The sequence below is a fragment of the Notolepis coatsorum genome, assembly GCF_963971535.1.
Source record: "Notolepis coatsorum genome assembly, chromosome: 4".
Lineage (NCBI taxonomy): Eukaryota > Metazoa > Chordata > Actinopteri > Aulopiformes > Paralepididae > Notolepis > Notolepis coatsorum.
In genome coordinates, this window is record NC_140168.1 from 87,555,557 (window position 1) to 87,579,957 (window position 24,401).

At 45.5% G+C, this 24,401-nt stretch overlaps 1 protein-coding gene across 5 annotated transcripts in view; it reads right to left on the bottom strand.

The window, feature by feature from the left end:
• The window catches only part of LOC311227199 (polypeptide N-acetylgalactosaminyltransferase 15-like), a 102,119-nt gene that overhangs the window by 44,599 nt on the left and 33,119 nt on the right, over positions 1–24,401 (bottom strand). For all 5 annotated transcript variants that reach the window (XM_084312759.1, XM_084312761.1, XM_084312760.1 and 2 more), the window contains 2 exons: positions 12,871–13,047; positions 12,476–12,593 (listed from right to left, as the gene is read on the bottom strand). In XM_084312759.1, the coding sequence (XP_084168885.1) occupies positions 12,476–12,593; positions 12,871–13,047 (295 nt within the window). The remainder of the gene's footprint in view (positions 1–12,475; positions 12,594–12,870; positions 13,048–24,401) is intronic.

A 24,401-nucleotide genomic window follows, 5' to 3' on the forward strand; every position in this document is an offset into this window, starting at 1 on the left:
AAGAAAGTGCTGGCGGATTTTTGTGTCAACCTTCATCGAGAGATATCAGAGGAAATAAGGCTGGCGGTTGTCCCGCTGATAGACAAGATGGAGTCGCTGCACGCTGTCTCCTTGGCTAATGCTATTGAGCTAGCTGCGCCGGAGGTATCATTACAGGGCGAGAAGATGGTGGATCTCGAGTCCTCCCTGCTGGCTAGGCAGGCTGAAGTTACCAAACTACAGTCGGTAATTGAGGAAATACAGTCCCGGGAGAGACGCTACAACATCAGGATTGTTGGAGTACCGGAGGGCAGCGGGGAAGGCCGTCTCTCTGAGACCATGCCGGAATTGCTGCAAAAAATACTGGGAAATGACGTCCTCCCCTCGCCTCCCGTCTGTGAGTCGGCCTACAGAGCGGGCAGGTCCACTCCTGGTGTGAACAAAGAGCCGAGGCCCATCATCGTCAAGCTGAACAGGCTTCAGCAGAGGGAACTCATCATGCGGTCGGCTCGTGACAGAAGGGGTAATCTGAGGCTTGGCGATCACAAAGTGGCCATTTTCGAAGACTTTACACTGGAGGTTCAAGCACAGAGAGGCGAATACAAAGTGGTCTTGTCCAGGCTATGGAAACTAGGCCTGAGGCCCACGCTATTCGCTCCCGCGAAATTATCTGTGTTGGATAAGGTCGATGGTCGGCGTTCATTTTGGTCGTTGGATAAAGCGAAGGAATATCTCGAGGGGATACCCGAGAATGTAGCTTGATAACTATATCGGGTGAGTGACTTGGCGATGTGGGCCTGAATACATTGTTAGGGCCGGCTATTCACAAACACTTGTTGTCATGCCCAGACATGCTAACTGCCCACTGCCCATCTAACTAGCGGGGCTTCCCAATGACTTCTGTTACTTGCTAAAGCTGACCTCATGGTCGTACTTGTGTATCGCCTCTTTGGAAGCTAACGAGCTAGCTGAACAATGTACATAATAGACTAACGTGCTATCCGGATTCATCACTAGCTTACGCGCTAGCCTCGGGCTAGCTAGCGGGCTGCGTCTATCGTCTGCGCTGAGACATTCGAGACCCGTTAATATTTACGCACTTTGGTTGTTGTTGCTGTTTAAGTGTAATCGGCTCGCACAATTCAACAGTGATCGGGTCCTTAACTAACTTCTTGTATGCTGTTATTTTTATATCCAGGCTGTTTTGAGCTTTGGGCTCCGGTAGGAGAAGATCGGTTGAATATATATATAAACAAGATATGATAACAGGTTGTGTCAGGTATTGCTTTTTACCATCCCCGGGTTAATGAATGTGTTTAATTCTATTCTTACATAGGTTATGTCATTCCAGCCGTGGTGCCTGATCAGAGGGGCTGTTACAGATGTGCACTTTGACCATAACCCCCTTTTCCCCTTCTTCTTATTATCGTTGTTTAAATGACATTTGTTTGCACAATTTACCTGGAACCCGATCCTACCTTAGACTATATGCTGGTATGCTCTAATTTAATTTTGTTTTGAATTTTCCTTTATCCATTTGTACTATAACATTGCGACGTTGATGCGCAGACTCGGAAATAGATGGTTGCAGGTGTGATGTTGAGTTGTTATATAATAATGACTATTTTTTTTTTCCATTATAGTTATCTCATGTTAGGGCCAAGGCTCACAGTGGTTTTCGACCGATATCTTTATTGAAACAATATATGATATGATAACAGGTTGTGTCAGGTATTGCCTATTACCATCCCCGGATTAATGAATGTGTTTAATTCTATTCTTACATAGGTTATGTCATTTCAGCCGTTGTGCCTGATCAGAGGGACTGTTACAGGTGTGCACTTTGACCATAACCCCCTTTTTTTCCCTTTCTTATTATTGTCGTTGTTTAAATTACATCTGTTTGCACAATTTTGCACAATTTACCTGTGACCCGATCCTGCCTTAGACTATCGGCTGGTATGCTTTAATTTAATTTTGTTTTGAATTTTCCTTTATCCATTTGTGCTATAACATTGCGACGTTGAAGCGCAGACTCGGAAATAGATGGTTGCAGGTGTGATGTTGAGTTATTATATAATAATGACAATTTTTTCCATTATGGTTATCTCATAGGCTCAGGTGGTTTTCGACCGATATCTTTATTGAATTTTATTTTTATTATTATTTGTGTTTATTGGACTAGTGGGGGTTTAATCAGGGGTTTATCTAGAGGGGGGTCGGAGTGTGGAGCGTCTTATTGGATCCATGACTCTAGTGGGAAATGATAGGAAGATGACCATCCTTAGTGGATGGGGCATAGGGTGGGGATTGGAGAGTGGGTGTAGGAGGGCTTATAATAGGACGGGTGGGTTAGGGTTTAGAGTAGAAGGAGGGGGGGTTGTAACTGGGGTGGTATTTTTATGTGTTTTATGTGCTGTTGTCTTATATGTGTGTAATTTAGGGATGTCCGATATTATCGGCCAACAGATATTATCGGCCGATATCGGCAGTAAAATGTGATATCGGAAAATATCGGTATCGGTTTAAAAAAAGAAAAAAACAATAACAATATTTGTTATATATATAACCAGTGAAATGATTAGTTACCTGAAATTATTCCGTTTTTTGGGGTGGGAAACCCTGCATATATCGGTATCGGTTGATATCGGTTGATATCGGTATCGGAAATTAAGAGTTGGACAATATCGGAATATCGGTATCGGTAAAAAAGCCAATATCGAGCATCCCTAGTGTAATTGTTCCTCCTCTGAACTCCTGGGATTGACCGTCTGGGCCCGCCTGGATCAGCGCCTCTGTACTCAGCCTGGCTGCACTGGTATGTTCTCTACGCATTTAGACAAACTCGACCATGGCTAAACTGAATATCTTAATTTGGAACGCAGGAGGTCTTAACGCCCCACACAAGCGTGCCAGTGTCCTTTGGTTATTGAAGAGAAGAAATATTGACATTGCTCTCCTTAGTGAGACGCATTTATTGGTGGGTGATGTGTCAAGGCTAGCAAATCGACAATATCACGTTATCTCCTCATCCTCAGCCGATGATAAGACGAAAGGAGTCGTCATAGTTACAAGACGTAACCTTGATATCAAAGTCCTGGATGTGTGGTCGGACACGGAGGGAAGGATTACTATAGCAAAAGTTGAGTTCTCTCATAGGAAGATGGCAATAATAGCATTGTATGCCCCTAACACATTTGATTCAGCGTTCTATAATACAATCACGAAGAATATGTTGGAACTTACTGGATACGCTCTCATTGTGGGTGGCGATTTTAATGCATGCTGGGATGCGGAGATGGATAGGTCCGGATCCTCTGAAACAAGCGACCAAAAACGGTCCTCTAAGGCCCTCAGGATGTGGGCCCAGGACACTGGGCTCGCAGACCTATGGCGCTTATCCAATCCCACCCTCAAGGATTACTCTCACCTGTCTGCCAGACACAAAACCTTCTCTCGAATAGACTATGCATTCGCATCCCCTAATTTGTTTGATAGTTTCGACGTCTCATTGGTTCCCCTGGCTCTCTCGGACCACAAGGGGATTTTCCTTATGGCAACCTTTGGCAGGCTCTCCACGAGAGCTCCCAGGTGGCGTTTTAACTAGGGATGCTCGATATTGGCTTTTTTACCGATACCGATATTCCGATATTGTCCAACTCTTAATTTCCGATACCGATATCAACCGATATCAACCGATACCGATATATGCAGGGTTTCCCCCCCCCCCCCCCAAAAAACTGAATAATTTCAGGTAACTAATAATTTTACTGGATATATATATAGCAAATATTGTTATTGTTTTTTTGATTTGATGATTTCTGCTCTGAGTTCAGGAGTAAACTAGCTGAATTCTTGCAGATCAATGTTGGCACGGTCGATGACCCCAGGGTCCTATGGAACGCATTGAAAGGATTTATCAGGGGTCATGTCACACTTTTCGCCTCCAACTTACGTAAATCCCGGTCAAAAAAACTAGAAGGACTAGAAACATTATATGCGGATCTATACGCATCTTTGCAAACTAACTATAGTGATCGACTAAACACACAACGTAAGATAGTCAAGAAGGAAATAAACTCCATACTTAAACAACAGTCTGAGTTCTTGATACATAGGACAAGGCAAAATTACTACTTTCACGGCTCCAGGCCTAGCCATCTATTGGCAATGAAAATACGCTCGAATGATCATTTCTCGGATATCCCCTCGATCAAGACGCGACAGGGTACAATCACTACTGATTCGAAAAGGATCAACGACACTTTTAAAGAGTTTTACTCGCAGTTATATAGCTCAGAGATTAATCTCGACGACTCTAAATTTGAATCGTTCTTTGGCGGGCTTGAGATACCCCACATTTCTGAGGAAGAGGCCAAGGAACTGGGGAAACCGATCACTCTTATGGAGTTGAGGGAGACGATTGCTGAAATGCAGAGGGGCAAGGCACCAGGCTGGGATGGTATTCCACCCGAGGTGTATTTAGCTTTCCATTGATGCTCGATATGATCAATTATGCTATCGAGCAAGGGGAGTTCTCAAGAGATGTCAACATGGCGTTGATTTCCTTACTTCTCAAGAAGGACAAAGATCCCAATGATTGTGGTAGCTATAGGCCCTTGAGTCTTCTCGGGGCCGATTTAAAAGTGTTTGCCAAGGTGCTGGCCCGCCGCCTGCAGAGATGTATGACGGTATTGGTACACTGCGATCAAACTGGTTTTATCCCGGGGCGTCTGGCTACAGATAATCTTAGGAGGCTGTTGCATGTAATCGATAACAGTAAAGACAATACAACTCCGTCCACAGTTCTGTCTTTGGATGCCATGAAGGCGTTTGACAGACTTGAGTGGTCATACCTGTGGAAGGTCCTTGAGGTCATGGGTCTTGGGAAGAGTTTTATTCATATGATTAAAGTCCTGTATGCCTCGCCGTCTGCGATGATACTGACAGGCAAAAACTGTTCCACACTCTTTCCAGTCTCCAGATCTTCTAGACAGGGTTGTCCTCTGAGCCCAGGACTGTTCGCGCTTTCCCTCGAACCTTTGGCCCAATTTATTAGGCAATCGGAGGACATCGTCCCCATAATGGTCAATAATACTCCACACAAAATTGCTCTCTATGCGGATGACCTGCTGATTTTCATGGACGACCCCTCCCGGTCGGCCACAAAATTATTGAGAATAATCGACGACTTTGGTAAAATGTCAGGCTTTAAGATTAACTGGAACAAATCAGCCTGCCTACCTCTTAATGAGCTGGCCAAGGCGGTACGACTACCAGCTGATATCCCCATAGTAGAACATTTTAAATACTTGGGCATAGAGATATTCCCCACGCTGAACCAAACTACTAAGTACAACTTCACGGGTACTTATGATAAAATACGCCAGGATCTAGACAGGTGGTCGCCCCTTCCTAACTCCTTACAAGCCCGGGCTTCCATAATCAAAATGAACGTCCTGCCTAGGATAAATTTTGTTAGCTCAATGCTCCCCTTGCCCCCTCCAATAGACCACTGGCGCAAGGTACAATCGATGGTATCTAAGTTTATCTGGAATAACAAACGCCCGAGAATCAAAAGGGCTACTACTCTTTTTTTGTTTTGATCCACTTTTTCTCCCATTTTCTATATTTTCTCCCATCCCAATTTCGTATCATCCAATTCAACCCTCCCCTGTCACGAAGGCTGTTTCTTGCCTCCCACAAGCCGGCTGCAATGTGGACTAAGTCATACATAGCACAAGTCCCCTCCGGTACTTGAGGTAACAGCAGTCGCATCTTTTCACCTGCGCAGCTCGATCTCTCAGTGTTTCAAGTTTCAAGTTTCAAGTTTCTTTAATAGTTGTCATACAGAAGTACAGAATACTTTCATACAAAATGCTTCTTACTGTTACGCTCCAGAGACTGTGCTAGACAAGATAGTATCAAATAACATAGTATAGCATGTAGTTTAGAAGAAGAAAATGAGGTCACAGTGTTCGGTATAGACATATGTACAATGTTCTGAGTTACCATATAATATACAATACTATGCAGTGTACTAATGTACAGTACTATATAGTGCAAAGCAGAAATGGGATGAGGTACAATTTAGGTACAATTTACAGTAAGGTGTACGAGTTGTAGTGCAATCCTTCATCAATAAATATAAAGTGTGGGGAGTGGGTGCTACAGTGTGTTTGTTTAAAGTGGGTGTGTGCTATAAAGTGTGTGGAGTGGGTGCTACAGTGTGTTTGTTTAAAGTGAGTGTGTGCGTGTGGATGTGTGTGCGTTTGGTGGTTGTTGTTGTGTAGAGGAGGATCTATGGTGGTTCTTGTTGTGTAGTGTTCATTCATTGTTCGTTTAGCAGCCTGATGGCCTGGGGATAGAAGCTTCTTCTGAGTCTTTCTGTGCTCGCCTTGAGACTCCGGTATCGCTTGCCTGACCGCAGCAGTTCAAAGAGGCAGTTGTTCGGGTGACTGGAGTCTTTAATGATTCTCTTAGCCTTGCCCTTGCAACGCTTGTTGTAAATGTTCTGGAGGGTGGGGAGCCCCCCTCCAATTGTGCGTTCGGCTGAACGTGTCACTCTTTGTAGTCTGCTTCGGTCTTGTACAGTGCTATTCCCAAACCAGGAGGTGATGTTGCCGGTCAAGATGCTCTCTATTGTACATGAGTAGAAGTTCTTAAGGATCTTCTGACTGACTTGGAACTTCCTTAGGCGCCTGAGGAAGTAGAGGCGTTGTCGTGCCTTCTTCACAACACTGTCAATGTGTGTGGTCCATGTCAAGTCCTCGGATATGTAGGCTCCGAGGTACTTAAAGCTGTTGACTCTCTCAACCGGTGCCCCGTCGATGCTGAGGGGGCTGTAGTCCTTGACTCCGACCTCCTGAAGTCCACAATCATCTCCTTTGTTTTGCTGACGTTCAGGGAGAGGCTGTTTTCCTGGCACCATCCCGCCAGGACCTTGACCTCTTCCAGGTAGGCCCTCTCGTCGTTGGCAGAGATCAGGCCCACCACCACTGTGTCGTCAGCAAATTTGATGATTGTATTGCTACTCCGCTGAGCCACACAGTCGTGTGTGTACAGGGAGTAGAGGAGGGGACTCAGAACACAGCCCTGGGGGGCCCCTATGTTGAGGGTGATGGATGAGGAGGTGCATTTGCCTGCTCTCACCACCTGGGGTCTGCCAGTCAGGAAGTCCAAGACCCACTGGCAGAGGTCATAGTTCAAGCCCAGGTCCCTGAGCTTGGCTATGAGTATGGAGGGGACTATGGTATTGAATGCCGAGCTGTAGTCGATGAATAGCATTCTCACATAGTTCCCCTGCCTCTTGTCCAGGTGTGATGCTGCTGTGTGCAGCACATGGGCTATGGCGTCCTCCGTGGACCTGTTGGGGCGGTATGCAAATTGCAGGGGGTCCATGTTGATGGGGAGGGAGGAGCAGATGTAGCCCTTTACTAGCTTCTCAAAGCACTTCATGGCTATGGAGGTGAGAGCTACAGGGCGGTAGTCGTTGAGGCAAGCAGGCTTGGATTTTTTGGGTACAGGGATAATAGTGGACTTCTTCAGGCAGGTGGGGATGACAGCCTGTTCTAAGGACAGGTTGAAGATGTCAGTGAATACTGGGGCCAGTTGGTCGGCACAGACTTTTAGGACGCGGCCGGGGATGCCGTCCGGACCTGCTGCCTTCCTGATATTCACTTTTTTAAAGGTCCGCCTCACCTCATGCTCTGTTACCCTGAACACTGCGCCCCCATCAGCAGCCGACCCCCCCCCCCCCCATTGCCGTAGCTTGTGAGCTGGTGTTGTTATTACCAGCATGCATCAAACCTCGCATAGAAGGTATTGAGGTCATTTGCTAAGGAGATGTCACTGTTCAGTTTGAGGGAGGCGCCTTTGTAGTCTGTCATCGTTTTGAGCCCCTGCCACATAGCTCTAGAGTCAGCTTGTTCAAACTGGAGTTCAATTTTATCCCTGTAGCGCCGTTTGGCCTCTGACACTGTCCTCCTTACGTTGTATCGCGCCACCTTGTGGTCATTCATGTTGCCTGCCACTAGGCCGTCGTTGTATGCTTTGGTGCGCTCTCTCAGAGCTTCACGGACGGATTTGTCTACCCAGGGTTTTTGATTTGGGTAAACTCTCATTTTGGTAGTGGGGATTGTTTCTTCCACCATAGTACAAACATAGTTCAGCACTGTTTCCGTGTAGACATTAATGTTATCTGTGTCGCGGAACACATTCCAGTCTTTGCAGTGAAACGCAGACCGGAGAGTCTCCTCTGACGTCAAATCCCATTTCTGCACCTCTCGCGAGACTACAGGAGTACTTTTGATTCTCTGTTTGTACATTGGTGAAAGAAAGATTGACGCGTGATCTGATTTACCAAAGCCACTATCAGAATGAGCCTTGTAGCCACCTTTAAATTGCGTGTAACAGTGATCTAGGATGTTACCGCCTCTGGTGTTGCAAGTCACATGCTGATAGAAGTCAGGTGTTAACGTTCGCCGCTTGTATTCTATTTACCTCGTCGTGGAGTCTGGAGAGCGCGACGTTGTTCCTGGCTTGCAGTGGAATATACACTCCGATCAGGATGATCGCCGTTAACTCCCTCGGGAGGAAGAAAGGACGACACTTGATGGTTATATATTCCAGGTCTGGGCAGCAGTGGCTCGATAGTTCCTTCACGTTGCCTGGATCGCTCCAATTGTTGTTCAACATGAAGGCTATTCCACCTCCACGCTGTTTGCCGGATTCTGCTGTTCTATCCTTGCGGTGAATGAAGAAGTGATCGGCCGGTTGGATGGCGTGGTCTGGGACTTCTGGCGCCAGCCACGTCTCGATGAAGCAGAGAACGTTACAGTCCCTAACGTCTCTCTGGAATTGAATCCTTGCTCGGATGTCGTCTAGTTTATTGTCTATTGATTGTACATTGGCTAGCAATATACTGGGTAGTGGTGTCCTGTGCCGCCTGGTTCTCAGCCTGTTACGGACTCCAGCTCTCTTTCCTCGCCGTCTGGGTCCTTTGTCCCTGGGGGCGAGATCCGGTCCTGATGTCCTCAAGATCTCAACAGGCCATTGTTGCGGTTCAGAGAGCTGATCCAGAGAGTAATCCAGTCGGTAAGTTTCCCGTAATCCAATGTCTATAAGTGACTGACGGTCATACACATTAAATGCACCTACTGTTGGTACAGACAAAACTCTTAAAACTATAAATATTAACAAAAGTATGCACAGTCTCGACGGAGCGCACAGACAGGCAGCCGGTCGTAGCGGCGCCATCTTGGTTAGCAGTGGCGAGGAGTAACGTGTGGGAGGCTCACGCTGCCCCCGACACTTCCTGATTCTACTGCGCAGGCGCACCAACCGACCTGTAGGAGTCGCTGTCCACAGCGCCCGATCCCCACCCATCAGTTTCCCACCCCCTAATACGGCCAATGTGTATTAGTACGGACGACCAGCTAAACTGAAAGCAAATGTGGAGCGCTGGGCTCGAACAGGCAAGCCCAGCGTCTCCAGATTTCGTGGCGAGCGCCTTGCCCACTACGCCACGTAGCCGCCCAAAAGGGCTACTACTCAACGTAGAAAACAAGATGGGGGCCTCGCAATCCCTGATTTTAAGCTTTATTTCTGGTCCTTTTCACTGAGACCTCTGATGTGCTGGCTAGACCCTGTAGAGGCTGTATTGTGGCGCTCCTTAGAAGCGGCGGCGGTCTCACCGCTAAGATTGCAGGATGTAGTGTACTCCACTGTCTCTATTTCGAAATGCCGGCTGAGGTATGGACCGATCATAACTCACGTGATCCAAACGTGGCGTAATGTACAGAGGTCGTGTGGGGTTAAATGCCCATGGCACCTGGACTCTCCAATTTTTAATAACCAGCAATTACTTGTTGGGCACAAGCCGGTTAATATTCCTCAATGGCAAAGGAGGGGAGTGCATACTCTGGAGGATATTTATGATAAGAACGGCCTCCGTGCGTTTCAGGACTTAAGAGAATTTTATGATCTTCCCGGCGAGTCCTTCTTTCTTTACCTTCAACTAAGGTCAGCGCTGAGGGCGCATGGCGTGCCGTGGGCTCAAGCTTTGCACCCACACCCCTTCCTCAGGCTCATAGTGGACAGGACGACATCCAGAGGGTTTGTCTCAGACTTTTATACGCTCTTAATTCAATCCACGTATAAAAATGTATCATTGGATACAATCTGGCGTGTGGATATCCCGGAGTTGGACCCCGAGTTTGACTGGGATGATGTTTGGGCAAATGTGGCATTATCTTCCCGCAACCCCAATCACCAGCAAATTAATTTTAATTATATTCATAGGACCTATCTTACACCTAGGAAGCTATTTGCTATGGGACTGATAACCGACTCTCGGTGCACTTTGTGCTCTCAAAAGGCCACTGGCTCTTATATGCATATGTATTGGGATTGCCCACCAGTGGCCCGCTTCTGGAGGTCAATAACGGACAAACTTTCAGACCTGTGTGGCTTAACTATCCCATTCACAGCTGTTACGCTACTCCTGAACGATATAACGACACTACCTGCGTCCGTTCAACTAAAAAGGGTTGTCCTAGCGGGTGTCACAGCAGCGAAGAAGCTAATAGCAATGAGATGGAAGGAGCCTGAGAAGCTTACAGTGATTAACTGGTCCCTAACACTATTGGATGTGATTTATCTTGAGATATCCACGGCGCGGGTGATTGGGGTAGGACAGGCTGGCATTGACCTGTGGTTCGCAGCAGCTGAGAAGGTAAGGACCGCCGTGTGCGGCTGAGCGGGGTTGGGGTGCTTGATCGGGGGGGTCCGGCGGTCTCTGGGGAGGGGGAGGAGGAAATGTTTTGTCTGTCTTGTCTTTTGTCTTGTCCTCTTGAGTTTAGCTGGGGATTTAATGGGGGGGAAGCTATTTAACTATTTCTTCACTGTTTGGTCACTTTTACACGGTCTCTGTGAGTCTATGGAACACCTCTACAGGTTTTTGTTTTTTCATGAAGGTTCATTGCTCTGTTTTCGGGTCGTGTTCTCAAAAAGTGGTCCTTGTGGTGAATTGGAGATGTACGTTTTATTAATATAAGGTCACACGGCCGGGAATCGGGGCTGAACACTGGGAAAGACCATTTATTAGATAGTACCCCTTGGATTTAGAAATTAGAAGGTTGAACTCTGTTTTCTTTTCTCTTTGTCTGTATAAATTGTTATTCTGTATTATTATTGTTTTTGTTATTTTCTTGTGAAGTTCTATGTATTGTGATTGTGTTTAATGTGTTTTGTTTCATGTGAATAATAATAAAAAATGATAAAAAAAAAAAAAAAAGCATTTAGTTTTTTTTAGATTATATATTAGATTAGATTTAGATTATTAGATTATATATTGTAACTATATTTATTGTAGGGAAAATACAACTGAGAGGGCATACATACCCTCATCTCGCACCTTGTTGCCCATAATGCGCATGTCCAGAGTTAATTATATTGTTATATTGTTTACACTGCCTTTTTATTCTATTTTTACTTATCCACTGTACTATAATTCTGTGACCTGTACCTGTGTGTCTTCTACTACCTGTACCTCCCCTCCCCATGCTGCTATAATGCCTGAATTTCCTCAAGGGGATCAATAAAGGAATATCTTATCTTATCTTATCTCTTATTGTGAACTGGAAAGACACCACGTCTCTACGCAACATTCCAAAAATGTTTCATGGACGTTTCCAGAGGGTAGGTGACTCGCGGAAGGTCGGCCGACTCATTCCAGTGAAACATTCCAAAGGTAACGTGTCCGTGACGTTATGTACGTTACTTTACAGCAAGTGAGAACATTCCATGTCCAGAAGGAATGCGATGTGCATAGAACGCAGGTCGTTTTTGAAACAATGGAAAAGAAAATGTGCAGCCACCTCAGCAAGAAACATACAATTATCTCTGCAGAATGTCTGCATGCAAAAGAACAACAACAACACAGATGTGACAGAGCGAAGCCCTGGGAAATGTATTGAAAACACTGTGACAATACCACTCATGGCCAGCAGGCACCACAAGTACACATTATCACATTATTGTATTAAGACTGAGTGCAAATGATAGCATCATGCTATGAAGTCAATGTGATTAAAGCTAGAGGGGGCAGTTCCTATCAACACCGCTAGAGGGGGCTGTTCCTCTCTACACAGCTAGAGGGAGCAGTTCCACTCTACACAGCTAGAGGGGGCAGTTCCTCTCTACACAGCTAGAGGGGGCTGTTCCTCTCTACACAGCTAGAGGGGGCAGTTCCTCTCTACACAGCTAGAGGGGGCTGTTCCTTTCTACACAACTAGAAGGGGCAGTTCCTATCTACACAACTAGAAGGGGCAGTTCCTATCTACACAGCTAGAGGGGGAAGTTCCTATCTACACATCTTGAGGGGGCAGTTCCTCTCTACACAGCTAGAGGGGGCAGTTCCTATCTACACAGCTAGTTCACCCCCACTGGAACGCTGAACTGCATTACTGCCAGGATAGTCACAACTTTTTTTTACCCTGATTGACAGTTCAGTCTGTTCCGCCCCCCACAGCAGCATTCCCGGGTCATAGGCTCCCACACTCTGGAAGAAGTGTCTGTCAATGGCCAGGACTCCGCCCCCTAAGGCCGGACTCCTACAAGAAAGAATTTTACAAGACATTCAAAGAGGGGGCCATTTGATTGTGGATGTATGTCCGGGTTGTCTTGATTGTATATGAACTGTCAATTCAGTTCAGTCTGAAACAGGTGTATATTTATATTATTATTATATTATTATTATTATTATTATTATTATTATTATTATTATTATTATTATTATTATTATTATTATTATTATTATTATTATTATTATTATTATTATTATTATTATTATTATTATTATTATTATTATTATTATTATTATATATTTACCGGATGGGCCGGACAGACGAGTTGTCTTGGTCGTTCTTATTCTGTTGCGGTTGAGGGTTTGATTCCCAGTGGAAGTCCAGTCTCCAGTCAAACACTCCCCTGACTGGCCACTGGGTGGGAGTATACTGGAAGGTTTGCCAGTCTATCACGTCCACAATGGGGGACACCACACGGGTCCTAGTGGACAGAGACACCACAGGGACAACACAGAGACTCAGAGACACAAAGAGACAAAGAGACACAGAGACACCACAGGGACAAATATACACCACAGAGACACAGTCAATGAAATCCTTCATGTTAGCATTAATATAACAGGAGAGAATAATATCCCTGGAACAATGCCTTCAAAATGTATCGTGACGTGGCCAAGTTGTATTTACGACATGATAGCATTCAGGTGTTAACAGGACCGGTTAGATCAATGGGCCTGGTCTACAAGATACACTACACCAGGGGTAGGCAACCCTAGGCACGCGTGCCCGCATAGGCACGCAGGGGCATTTTCATTGGCACAGGGGGCAGCATTAAAAAAAATATATATATATATATATTTTTTTTTACTTCACTTTGAAATATTATAGTGAAATATTTTGCACTGTTGTCGCATTTATCTTGTTGAAATCCTCCCACAGGTTCTTTTTTGTAAGTCGACTGTTTTGCACACCCCTATGACAAGTTTCAAGTTTCAAGTTTCTTTAATAGTTGTCATACAGAAGTACAGAATACTTTTGTACAAAATGCTTCTTACTGTTGCGCTCCAGAGACTGTGCATGACAAGATAAGTATGAAATAAAAACATAGTAAAAATTAGAAGAAAAAAAAAAAAAAAAAAAAAAAAAAAAAAAGAGGTCACAGTGTTCAGTTTAGACATATGTACAATGTTCGTAGACGTAGTTACCATACAATATACAATACTGTGCAGTGTACTAATATACAATACTATATAGTGCAAGGCATAAATGGACAAGGTGCAGTTTAGGTACAATTCACAGTAGGTGTACGAGTTGTAGTGCAAATCCTTTATCAATAAATATAAAGTGTAAGTGTGTTTGTGTGATCTAAAGTGTGGAGAGTGGGTGCTGCAGTGTGTTGTTTGTTTGAGTGAGTGTGTGTGTGCGTGTGGGTGTGTGTGCTGTGTGCATTTGATGGTTGTTGCATAGTGATTATTGTTCGTTTAGCGATTATTGTTCGTTTAGCAGCCTGATGGCCTGGGGATAGAAGCTCCTTCTGAGTCTTTCTGTGCTCGCCATAAGACTCCGGTATCGCTTGCCTGACGGCAGCAGTTCAAAGAGGCAGTTGTTCGGGTGGCTCGAGTCCTTAATAATTCTCTTAGCCTTCCCCTTGCACCGCTTGTTGTAAATGTTCTGGAGGGTGGGAAGCCCCCCTCTAATTGTGCGTTCGGCTGAACGTGTCACTCTTTGTAGTCTGCTACGGTCTTGTGCAGTGCTATTCCCAAACCAGGAGGTGATGTTGCCGGTCAGGATGCTCTCTATTGTACATGAGTAGAAGTTCCTAAGGATCTTCTGACTGACTTGGAACTTCCTTAGGCGCCTGAGGAAGTAGAGGCGTTGTCGTGCCTTCTTCACAACACTGTCAATGTGTGTGGTCCATGTCAAGTCCTCGGATATGTGGGCTCCGAGGTACTTGAAACTGTTCACTCTCTCAACTGGTGCCCCGTCGATGCTGAGGGGGCTGTAGTCCTTGACCCCCGACCTCCTGAAGTCCACAATCATCTCTTTTGTTTTGCTGACGTTCAGGGAGAGGCAGTTCTCCTGACACCACTGTGACAGGTTCTCTACCTCTTCCAGGTAGGCCCTTTCGTCGTTGGCAGAGATCAGGCCCACCACTACTGTGTCATCAGCAAATTTGATGATGGTGTTGTTGTTCCGCTGTGCTACGCAGTCATGTGTGTACAGGGAGTAGAGGAGGGGGCTCAGAACACAGCCCTGGGGGGCCCCTATGTTGAGCGTGATGGATGAGGAGGTGCAGTTGCCGGCTCTTACCACCTGGGGTCTGCCCGTCAGGAAGTCCAGGACCCACTGGCACAGGTCATAGTTCAAGCCCAGGTCCCTGAGCTTGGCTATGAGTTTGGAGGGGACTATGGTATTGAATGCTGAGCTGTAGTCGATGAACAGCATTCTCACATAGTTCCCCTTCCTTTTGTCCAGATGTGATGCTGCTGTGTGCAGCACATGGGCTATGGCGTCCTCCGTGGACCTGTTGGGGCGATATGCAAATTGCAGAGGGTCCAGGTTGATGGGGAGGGAGGAACAGATGTAGCCCTTCACTAGCTTCTCAAAGCACTTCATGGCTATGGAGGTGAGGGCTACAGGGCGGTAGTCGTTGAGGCAAGCGGGCGTAGATTTTTTGGGTACAGGGATGATGGTGGACTTCTTCAGACAGGTGGGGATGACGGCCTGTTCCAAGGACAGGTTGAAGATGTCAGTGAATACCGGGGCCAGTTGGTCGGCACAGACTTTTAGGACGCGGCCGGGGATGCCGTCCGGTCCTGCTGCCTTCCTGATATCCACTTTTTTAAAGATCCGTCTCACCTCATGCTCTGTTACCCTGAACACTGAGTCTCCATCAGCAGACCCCCCCCCCCCCATTGCCGTGGTTTGTAGGCTGGTGTTGTTATTCACAGCCTCAAACCTCGCATAGAAGGAGTTGAGATCATTTGCTAAGGAGATGTCACTGTTCAGTTTGAGGGGGGTTCCTTTGTAGTCTGTCATTGTTCTGAGGCCCTGCCACATGCCTCTAGAGTCAGCCTGTTCAAACTGAAGTTCAACTTTATCCCTGTAACGCCGTTTTGCCTCTATTACTGCTCTCCTGACGTTGTATCTTGCCATCTTGTGTTCTTCCATGTTGCCTGTCACCAGCCCGGTGTTGTATGCTGATGTGCGCACTTTCAGAGCCTCACGGACGGATTTGTCTACCCAGGGCTTTTGGTTTGGGTAGATATTAATTTTGGTGGTGGGGATTATTACTTCTACCTGAGTACAGACATAGTCAATCACCGTTTCGGTGTATTCGTTAATATTGGCTGTGTTATCACGGAGTACACTCCATTCTGTGCTTCCCAGCACTGCTTGGAGTGACTCTACTGACGTCACGGTCCAACGTTTAACCTCTCGCGAGACCACCGGCGTTCGCTTGAGACACTGTTTGTACTTAGGCAAAAGAAAAATTGCAACGTGATCGCTTTTACCGAATGGACTAAGAGCCTGTGACTTGTACCCATTCTTAAATTGCGAGTATACATGGTCTAATATGTTCTCGCCTCTGGTGGGACAGGTCACATGCTGATAGAAATTCGGCAGCACCTTTTTAAGACGCGCGCTGTTGAAATCCCCCAAGACCAAAATGGCCGCGTCAACGTTAGCTGCCTGGAGTTTGTTTACCTCGTCGTGAAGTTTTGAAAGTGCGACCTCAGTGTTCGCGTGTGGTGGAATGTACACTCCGATGAGGATGATGGACGTTAACTCTCTTGGGAGGAAGAAGGGTCGACATTTTATCGTGATAAACTCCAGGTCTGGGGAACAGTGGTTAGACATTTCCTTTGTGTTGCCTAAATCGCACCACTCCTTGTTTATCATGAAGGCGATGCCGCCTCCTTTCTTCTTTAGTGACTCTAATGCCGTCCGGTCTTTTCGTAGAACGAAGAAATGGTCTGCCGGTTCTATTGCATGATTCGGGACATCTGGACTCAGCCAAGTTTCTGTGAAACAGAGGACGTTACAATCCCGAATGTCCCTCTGGAATTGGATCCTTGCTCTGATGTCGTCCAATTTGTTTCCTATCGATTGCACATTGGCCAACAATATGCTGGGCAATGTGGTTCTGTGTCGTTTGGACCTCAGTCTGTTCCGGACCCCGGCTCTCTTTCCTCGTCTTCGCGGCAGCTTTTTTTCTTGTCCGTGGCCGGCATAACAAAGGATCTCGGTGGGCCATTTCTGCTGTTCAGCGATCCGATCCAGAGAGCAATCCAAACGGTAAGTTTTTCTTAATCCAATGTCAATGATTGACTGACGGTCATACACATATAATGCACCAACAGTTGGTGCAAATAAAACTCCTAATACTATAAAAATTAACAAAATAAAGCACAGTCTCGTCGGAGCGATCAGAAAGGCAGCCATCACAGCAGCGCCAGTTCACTATACAGCTGTTCCCATGGTGTTCCCATGGTGCTCAGCAGTCAGCTGGCCTCCCGCGCCCGCGCGCAGTTCCCAGGTAATCACACAGTGCTGCGGTTGCATTCTGTATGTGCCGTCTTTCATGATGGCAACCCCGCTAAGGAAGTTAAAGCAAAAAAAATTCGGGCATTCCAGCCCTCGTGGACAGACGACTACGGGTTTGTGTGTCAGAAGGACTGTGCTGTGTGTACTTTATGTTTAGAAAATGTAGTTTGCAGAACGTCAGGTGTGAAACGAGACGAAGCATCAAAAAAGTTTCAAAGATCAGGCGGATAAGGCAGAATCGATTAAACGTGCCGTGGCCAGGTATGGAAAGCAAGCCAGCACCCTCAAAGCGTTCACGACTGATAAAAACCACGCAACTGAAACAAGCTATCGCATTGCTCATTGCATTGCGAAATGTGGAAAGCCATTCACTGATGGCGAGTATATCAAGGAGGCTTTTCTCTGTAGCTCAGATGTTTTGTTTGAAGGCTTGCCAAACAAAGAGACAATCAAATCAAGGATAAAAGATATCCCCATGTCAGCTTGAAGTGTTGAGCGACGCATCAACAAAATGTCAGAAAATATCAGAGAACAGCAAACAGCTAGATTAAAAGATGCTCCGGTGTGCAGCTTAAAGTGACCAACTACAGCCCCCAGATAACAATGCTCAATAAAGCAAAACTGTTTGTCTGCATTGCACCCCCGCCCCAACTCAGATTTAGGGTTGATACAACCATCATAATAATATTGTTAATAATAACAATAACAATAATGATGTAATAATGTAAAAATTATCATTAAAAATACCTGATTATGAGAAAAATTAATTACGATGCATGGAATATTGTTGATAAGGCACACTAGTTACAACTATATTTCAAACTGGCACTTCATGTCAAAAAGGTTGCTGACCCCTGCACTACACGATACACTACACGACCAAGGTACCCATGTACATGTCAAAATACTTCCCAAAGGTCAGTGAATACCACGATCACAACACCAGAGGGAGCTCCACAAATCATGTTAAACCCAGATTCGGCTCAAACAAGGGACTAAACACGTTTAGCAATTATGCCACATCAATGTGGAACGCCCTACCCAAAGCTGTAAAGGAATGTGAATCACTACCCACTTTCAAAAACACTCTCAAAGAACACCTACGGGAGACTGCAATTCAAAACTGGCCCCTACAAATGTCCTAACCCAGTTGTACAGTCAATTACCAAGTATGGCTTTGTCAGTATTCCAATGTACAGTGTCCCCCACCCACCCACTACTCAACCCCCCCCCCCCCACCTCCAATGTACAGTCCCCCCCCCCCACCCACCCAACCCCACCCCACCTACCCAACCTCCCCCAATGTACAGTTTCTACGTCAAATGTATATACACTCTTTTTCTGGACACTTTTTGTATCACAAACAGTACTGTATTTGCAAATCTGGTATGTCATAAATGTATAGATGTAGCAGTACTGTCTATCTGTATGTCGTGTGTGTTATATATGTTATGATGAATTGAAAATGGGGGACCCTGATGTAAACAAGATGAAAGTATTTCTCTGGTCTGCATCCCCTTAACAATTGTATGTATTGAGCTGTACTGTACTGTACCCATTCTGCAATCTGTTAATAAACTTTTCAATCAATCAATCAATCAATCAATCAATCAATCAATCAATCAATCAATCAACCATTCCTTCTTTGATGCAGGTGGTTTGACCAACTTTTAGGAATGTAGTACCAGTATGTCAGTGTCATTATGTCTGTGTCATCGATTGATTGATTGAAAACTTTAATGAACAGATTGCAGAATGGGTACAGTACAGTACAATTAAGCATTACATCACGCGCAGGAGTGGTTTGTGACCAATAAACCATGCCTAGGGGTGGTCGTTAGGCCCGAGGCGCAGCCGAGGGTCGTTAGACCCCCCTAGGCATGGTTTATTGGTCACAAATCACGACTACAAGTGGTGTAAAGCTTTTATACAACTGCCAGATTCATCCAACCTTATTTCTATACAATAAACACACATTAATCGAAGATTTATTGAAAAAACCATCCGCCAGAAAAAGTAGTTCCCACAACTACAAAAAAGACAAGTTGCCTCCATGTGGAAGCAGCTTGAAGTGCATCCAACCAAACTAACACATCCAACTGTGTATTATTGGAATGATTGAGAGAAGTTGCCTCATGTGGAAGCAGCTTGAAGTGCATCCAACCAACTAACACATCCAACTGTGTATTATTGGAATGATTGATTGAAAATTTTATTACCAGATGCAGAATGGGTACAATACAGTACGGCTCAATACACACAATTGTTAAGGGAATGCAGACCTACTTTCCATAGAACTTCATTCTTAGATGATTCTATATAAAGTAGGTAAAACAAATTAAAACGTTTTCTTTGCCCTATAGGAAAAAAACGTTTTCTTCGCCCTATTTTTTTATTTATTTCTTTTAGCCTAAACTTAACCAGTTGGAAACCAGGGGTACAGTAATAAAATTAGCAATCAACCAATCAATCAATTCAATAGACCATGCTCACTTAAAACAGCGCTGCTTCTCTCTCAGTCTGACTCCCCCGCTGTTGCAGACAGGAGTGTGTGTGTGTGTGTGTGTGTGTGTGTGCGTGTGTGTGTGTGTGTGTGTGTGTCACAGTGTGTGTGTGCGTGTGCGTGCGTGTGTGTGTGTATGCGTGTGTGTGTGTTTGTGGGTACGCCAGCGTCGGACAGTGTGAGAGAGAACGCTGCAGTCAGTAGAAAGTAGGAAGGAAGAAATTTAAATCAATCAATTAATCAATCAATCCGCGATTTTTCTTTTGTTCTAGATTGACTCAAGACCCATCAATTACATCATCCAACATTGTTTAAAGGACTAACACATTCCCCTTGACAGAATCGCTTCATATTTAGTCGTTATGGTGCTTTCAACATAACCATTTGTTGTCCGCGATCTTGTTTTCTCCCGGAGTGAGCCGGGGAGTGATATGTGATTCGGTTGTGGGCGGGTCCTGAGCCCAGGACCGTGGATTGTTGCCAATAAAGACATGTAAATGGCCAATCAGAATCGAGAAATTTGCATGCCGTTGTATAAAGCTCAATACACACAATTGTTAAGGGGATGCAGACCAGAGAAATACTTTTGTCTTGTTTACATCAGAGTCCCCCATTTTCAATTCATAATGACATTTATGACATACACAACATACAAATATACAGATATAAAAATCTAATCATCTAATATGGATAGGGTAGGGATTACATTTTTTTTACGGCTGTGGGTAGGGCAATTCCACATTGATGTGGCATAATTGCGAAACGTGTTTAGTCCCTTGTTTGAGCCGAATCTGGGTTGGCCATGATTTGTGGAACTCCCTCTGTGTTGTGGTCGTGGTATTCACTGACCTTTGGGAAGTATTTCGACATGTACATGGGTACCTTAGTGGTGTAGTGTATCTTGTAGACCAGGCCCATTGCAAGTTGCTGTACTCTGTCGTTTACTCTAAGCCATCCTAGGTTGTCAAAATGGTCAGGGGTGAGGTGGGTTCTAGGAGTAAGGTCAAGCAATAGTCTGACCAGTTTGTTTTGTGATGTTTGTAATCTTGTTTTTAGGGCCTTTGATGTGCTTTGGTACCATGAGGTGCAAGCATAGTCGTAGTACCCTTGAATGAGTGCTCCTGAACCCTTATGCCTCCCTAGGACTGCTGACACACCCTGGGCCTGGTCATGAAATCATGGCTCATGTTTAAAGCCATATAATTTTAACTGTTTACTATTTTTAAAACCTTTTTTTCCCCATGATTAACAGTAATAGCATAATCTCAATATATCTCTCAACAGATTACTCATATTTCGGAATTATAACCACTCAAATCTGTGTTTGTTTGATATAACTTCATCGGAAAAAAAACGGATAAATGTTGTTTTTTACCATATTTCTCATATTTTTTTTTAAAACATTACTTGACGAAATATCTCAACGAAATACCTCTGAATACGAATAAAAAAAAATATTAAAGATTCAATGACTAGTTCGGCCAGAAACGGCTTTGAGGCGAAGCGTTACTAAGCGCTCATACTGACCTAATGTGCTGCGGGCGGGTCCTAGTGGTTCTGCGGCAGGAATATTGGGCTCTGCTCGCTGGTGGGAGGAGAACCAGACTTCCTCCGTGCAGTACACTTCCTCGTTGGCGTGCGCCGGCTATGGGGGGCTTGTGTTTCGGCGTGTGGGGCGCTGTGGACTGCGCGGTCCGGTTCGCCTCTGGTTCTGTCTTAGAAAATCCACTCGCTCCCCCCCCCCCACCACCCTAAACCATGTCTCCGGAGTTTCAATCACCGGCAGCCCGGTACAGCCTATCTCACCTCCCCTGAATTGTGGCAAAGTTATCTGTAGAGCGATTACGCCACCATGTGTTTTACATCGGTAACAGCACACCCTGACGTTGGTCTGTTTCATTAGGTTGTGAAATATGCAAAGGTTTGGTAAATATATCGAGAATTGAACGAATGAGAGCAGATTTAAAAATGGTTAAAAATGCCGTTTTAACATGGGAGCGGACGGAGAGTAGAAAACATGACCAGGGGTAAACAAGGCACTAAATACTGTAACTATTTTTCTAGAGTGTTTCATGTTATAAGCTTTTGACACAATGAACATATATGTAAAATTAAGATATTTCCCCAATTTCATGAAATAATAATAAACACAGACACACTCAAAATATTTCAAAAAAGTAGTTTTCATGACCAGGGGTCCACAAGGGTTAAGAGTCTTCAGGGTATTTTTGTTTACCAGAGAGGAGATCCGGTACAAGAATCTTGTTCGTTGGTTGACTTTTTTGATTACATTGGATGCCATCTTGTCACAGGAAAGATTTGCCTCTAGGATGGAACCCAGGTATGTAATTTCATCTTTCCTTGTGACAATATTGTCACCCACTGTAACAGAGAAGCCGTTGGTCTTGTTGAGTTTGTTATTTGATCCGAAGAGTATGTGTTTTACCCAGGTGTAATGATAGTTTGTTATCAGCAAGCCAGGTGCAGATTCTGCAGAGTTCTGAGCTGAGGGTTTTTTCAACCTGTAACTTGTTCTTGTCAGAGACCAGCAGGGCTGAGTCGTCCGCAAACAGGAACAAGTTGCAGTCACAAGCTGATGACATGTTATTTGCATAAATTAGGAACAGTAACGGTCACTGGGAGGGGGGGGGGGGGGGGTAGGGTACCGTTTACCTCTACCATCTGTTCTCTCCCCTCCAGGTAGGATTGCATCCAGACAATCAGTCAATCAGAATGGAGTGATTGACAGTGTCGAAAGCCTTTTGGAGGTCCAGCATGACCATGCCACAGAATTTGCCCACGTCCACCTCTTGTTTGATGTGGTCGTTCAAATAGAGAAGGCATGTGTCAGTGGAGTGGGATGTTTTAAAGCCAGATTGGAATTCGTAGATTAGATTTCTTTCCGCAAGGTACTTTTCGACCTGTTCGTAGACTATTTTTTCCATGACTTTCGAGATGGAAGTAAGAATAGAAACAGGGCAGTAGTTGCCTGGGTCTAATTTGCTGCCTTTTTTGTGCATGGGGGGGTCACTCTCGCTATTTTTAAGTCTTTGGGGACATGTCCCTGTTTTATGGAGAGGTTTATTATGTGTGTGATGACTCGGGTGATGGCGGCTGCTGAGTCTCTGAGGAATTTGGAGGATATATTGTCATGGCCAGTGGCCTTGTTACTTGTTAGGTTGGAGGGCGCTCAGTTTTTTGAGTACCTCATCTGTTGTTACCAATTCAAGTTTGAAGTCGTCTTTGCGGACCCCTAGGTTTTTGTAGTATGCTAGGATGTGTTCTACCCCAAAATGCCCTCAGTGGGAGGGTAGTTTATTAACCAGTGTTGTGGCTATGTTAGTGAAGAATATGTTTAAGTATTTGGCCACATCCAGCTTGTCCAGATTTCTGTCTTTATGTTTATGTTTGTAAACCTGGTTTTTAGTTTTTTGCTGCAGCCTAGTTGGTTGTTGAGTCATTTCCAAAGTTCACAGGGTTTGTTTTTGTTTCTCAGTTTTGTCATTGATGATGTTTTTTTTTGCGGATTTGATCATGCTGTTTACATCGTTTCTTTGTATTTTTTGTTTATCCGCGTGGGCTTGGAGAACACTGTTTGAGCTTTTGGCAAGCTTTGTCTGACTTTTATGAAGTTCAGAGCATTTTTTGTCTCTGGTTTTCATAGCGGTCAGTATTTCAGAGTGCATCCATGGTTCAGCACGATTTTTAACGATAGGTTATGTATATAACCTAGTTATATGAGTACTGGCTGAGCGTCTCGCTCTTCGCCATATTGAGATATACCTCATCTCCAGTACCTACTGTACTACATGCACGAAAACAAAGCACCCTTGCACTTGACCAGGCCCCGCCCCAGTGACCTCCTATAAGTCACCAGGCGTGGTCATACTCGCCCTTCCTCTGGAAAAGTTTTCCATCAGGAAAAAAAACCCTCAAGGGACCTCAGGGCGCGCTGAGAGCGAGACGCTCAGCCAGTACTCATATAACTAGGTTATATACATAACCTATCGTTATATACTCGTACTGGCAATCGCGTCTCGCTCTTCACCATATTGAGATATGGGGCAGAGCAGACGCGAGGCCCGACAAATGTACCCCCTGAGGACCCGCAAGCCCTACCACCAGGGGGGAGGGGAGTCCCGTCACCCCCCCTTCCTAGCGAAGAGGGTGCGGCAGTCAACTCCACCCAAGTGCGAAAAAGAGGGAACTAGAAACCCCTAAAACGCACAGCACAGGCGGGACCACGTGTGACACATCACCTCGTGGCACACACCCACACATCCCTGCTAATCCACCGAATGGCGGGACGCAGGGGAGGTCCCAGACCTCAGAACCGCCTGGGAGACAGAACCCCCAGTCATGTCCATGAGGTAAAACCTAACGAAGGGACCCGGGGAGGACCAGAAGGCCACAGCACAGATGTCCTCCACCGAGGCCCCCCCTAACAAGGCGGCAGAGGCCCACAAGTGGAGTGCCAGGGGGGGCCAGCCCAGCCAACGTGTAGCAAAGGGCAATGCCCTCGCACAACCAATGTGACAGGCGCTGTTTCAACAGTGCCTTACCAGCGCGAGAGCCAACGTAACAAACAAAGCTGATCGGTAGCCCTGAGGTCCTGAGTCCGGCTGAGGTAAACCCCCAAAGCCCGGACTGGACACGACAGGTGAAGGCTCGCCTCTAACTCACCAGCGTGAGGAGGCGGATGAAACGCCTGAACCACAATATCCCTCGAGCGAAAAGAGCTCCGGATATTTTTTGGCACGAAGACTGGATTAGGCCTCAGAGTC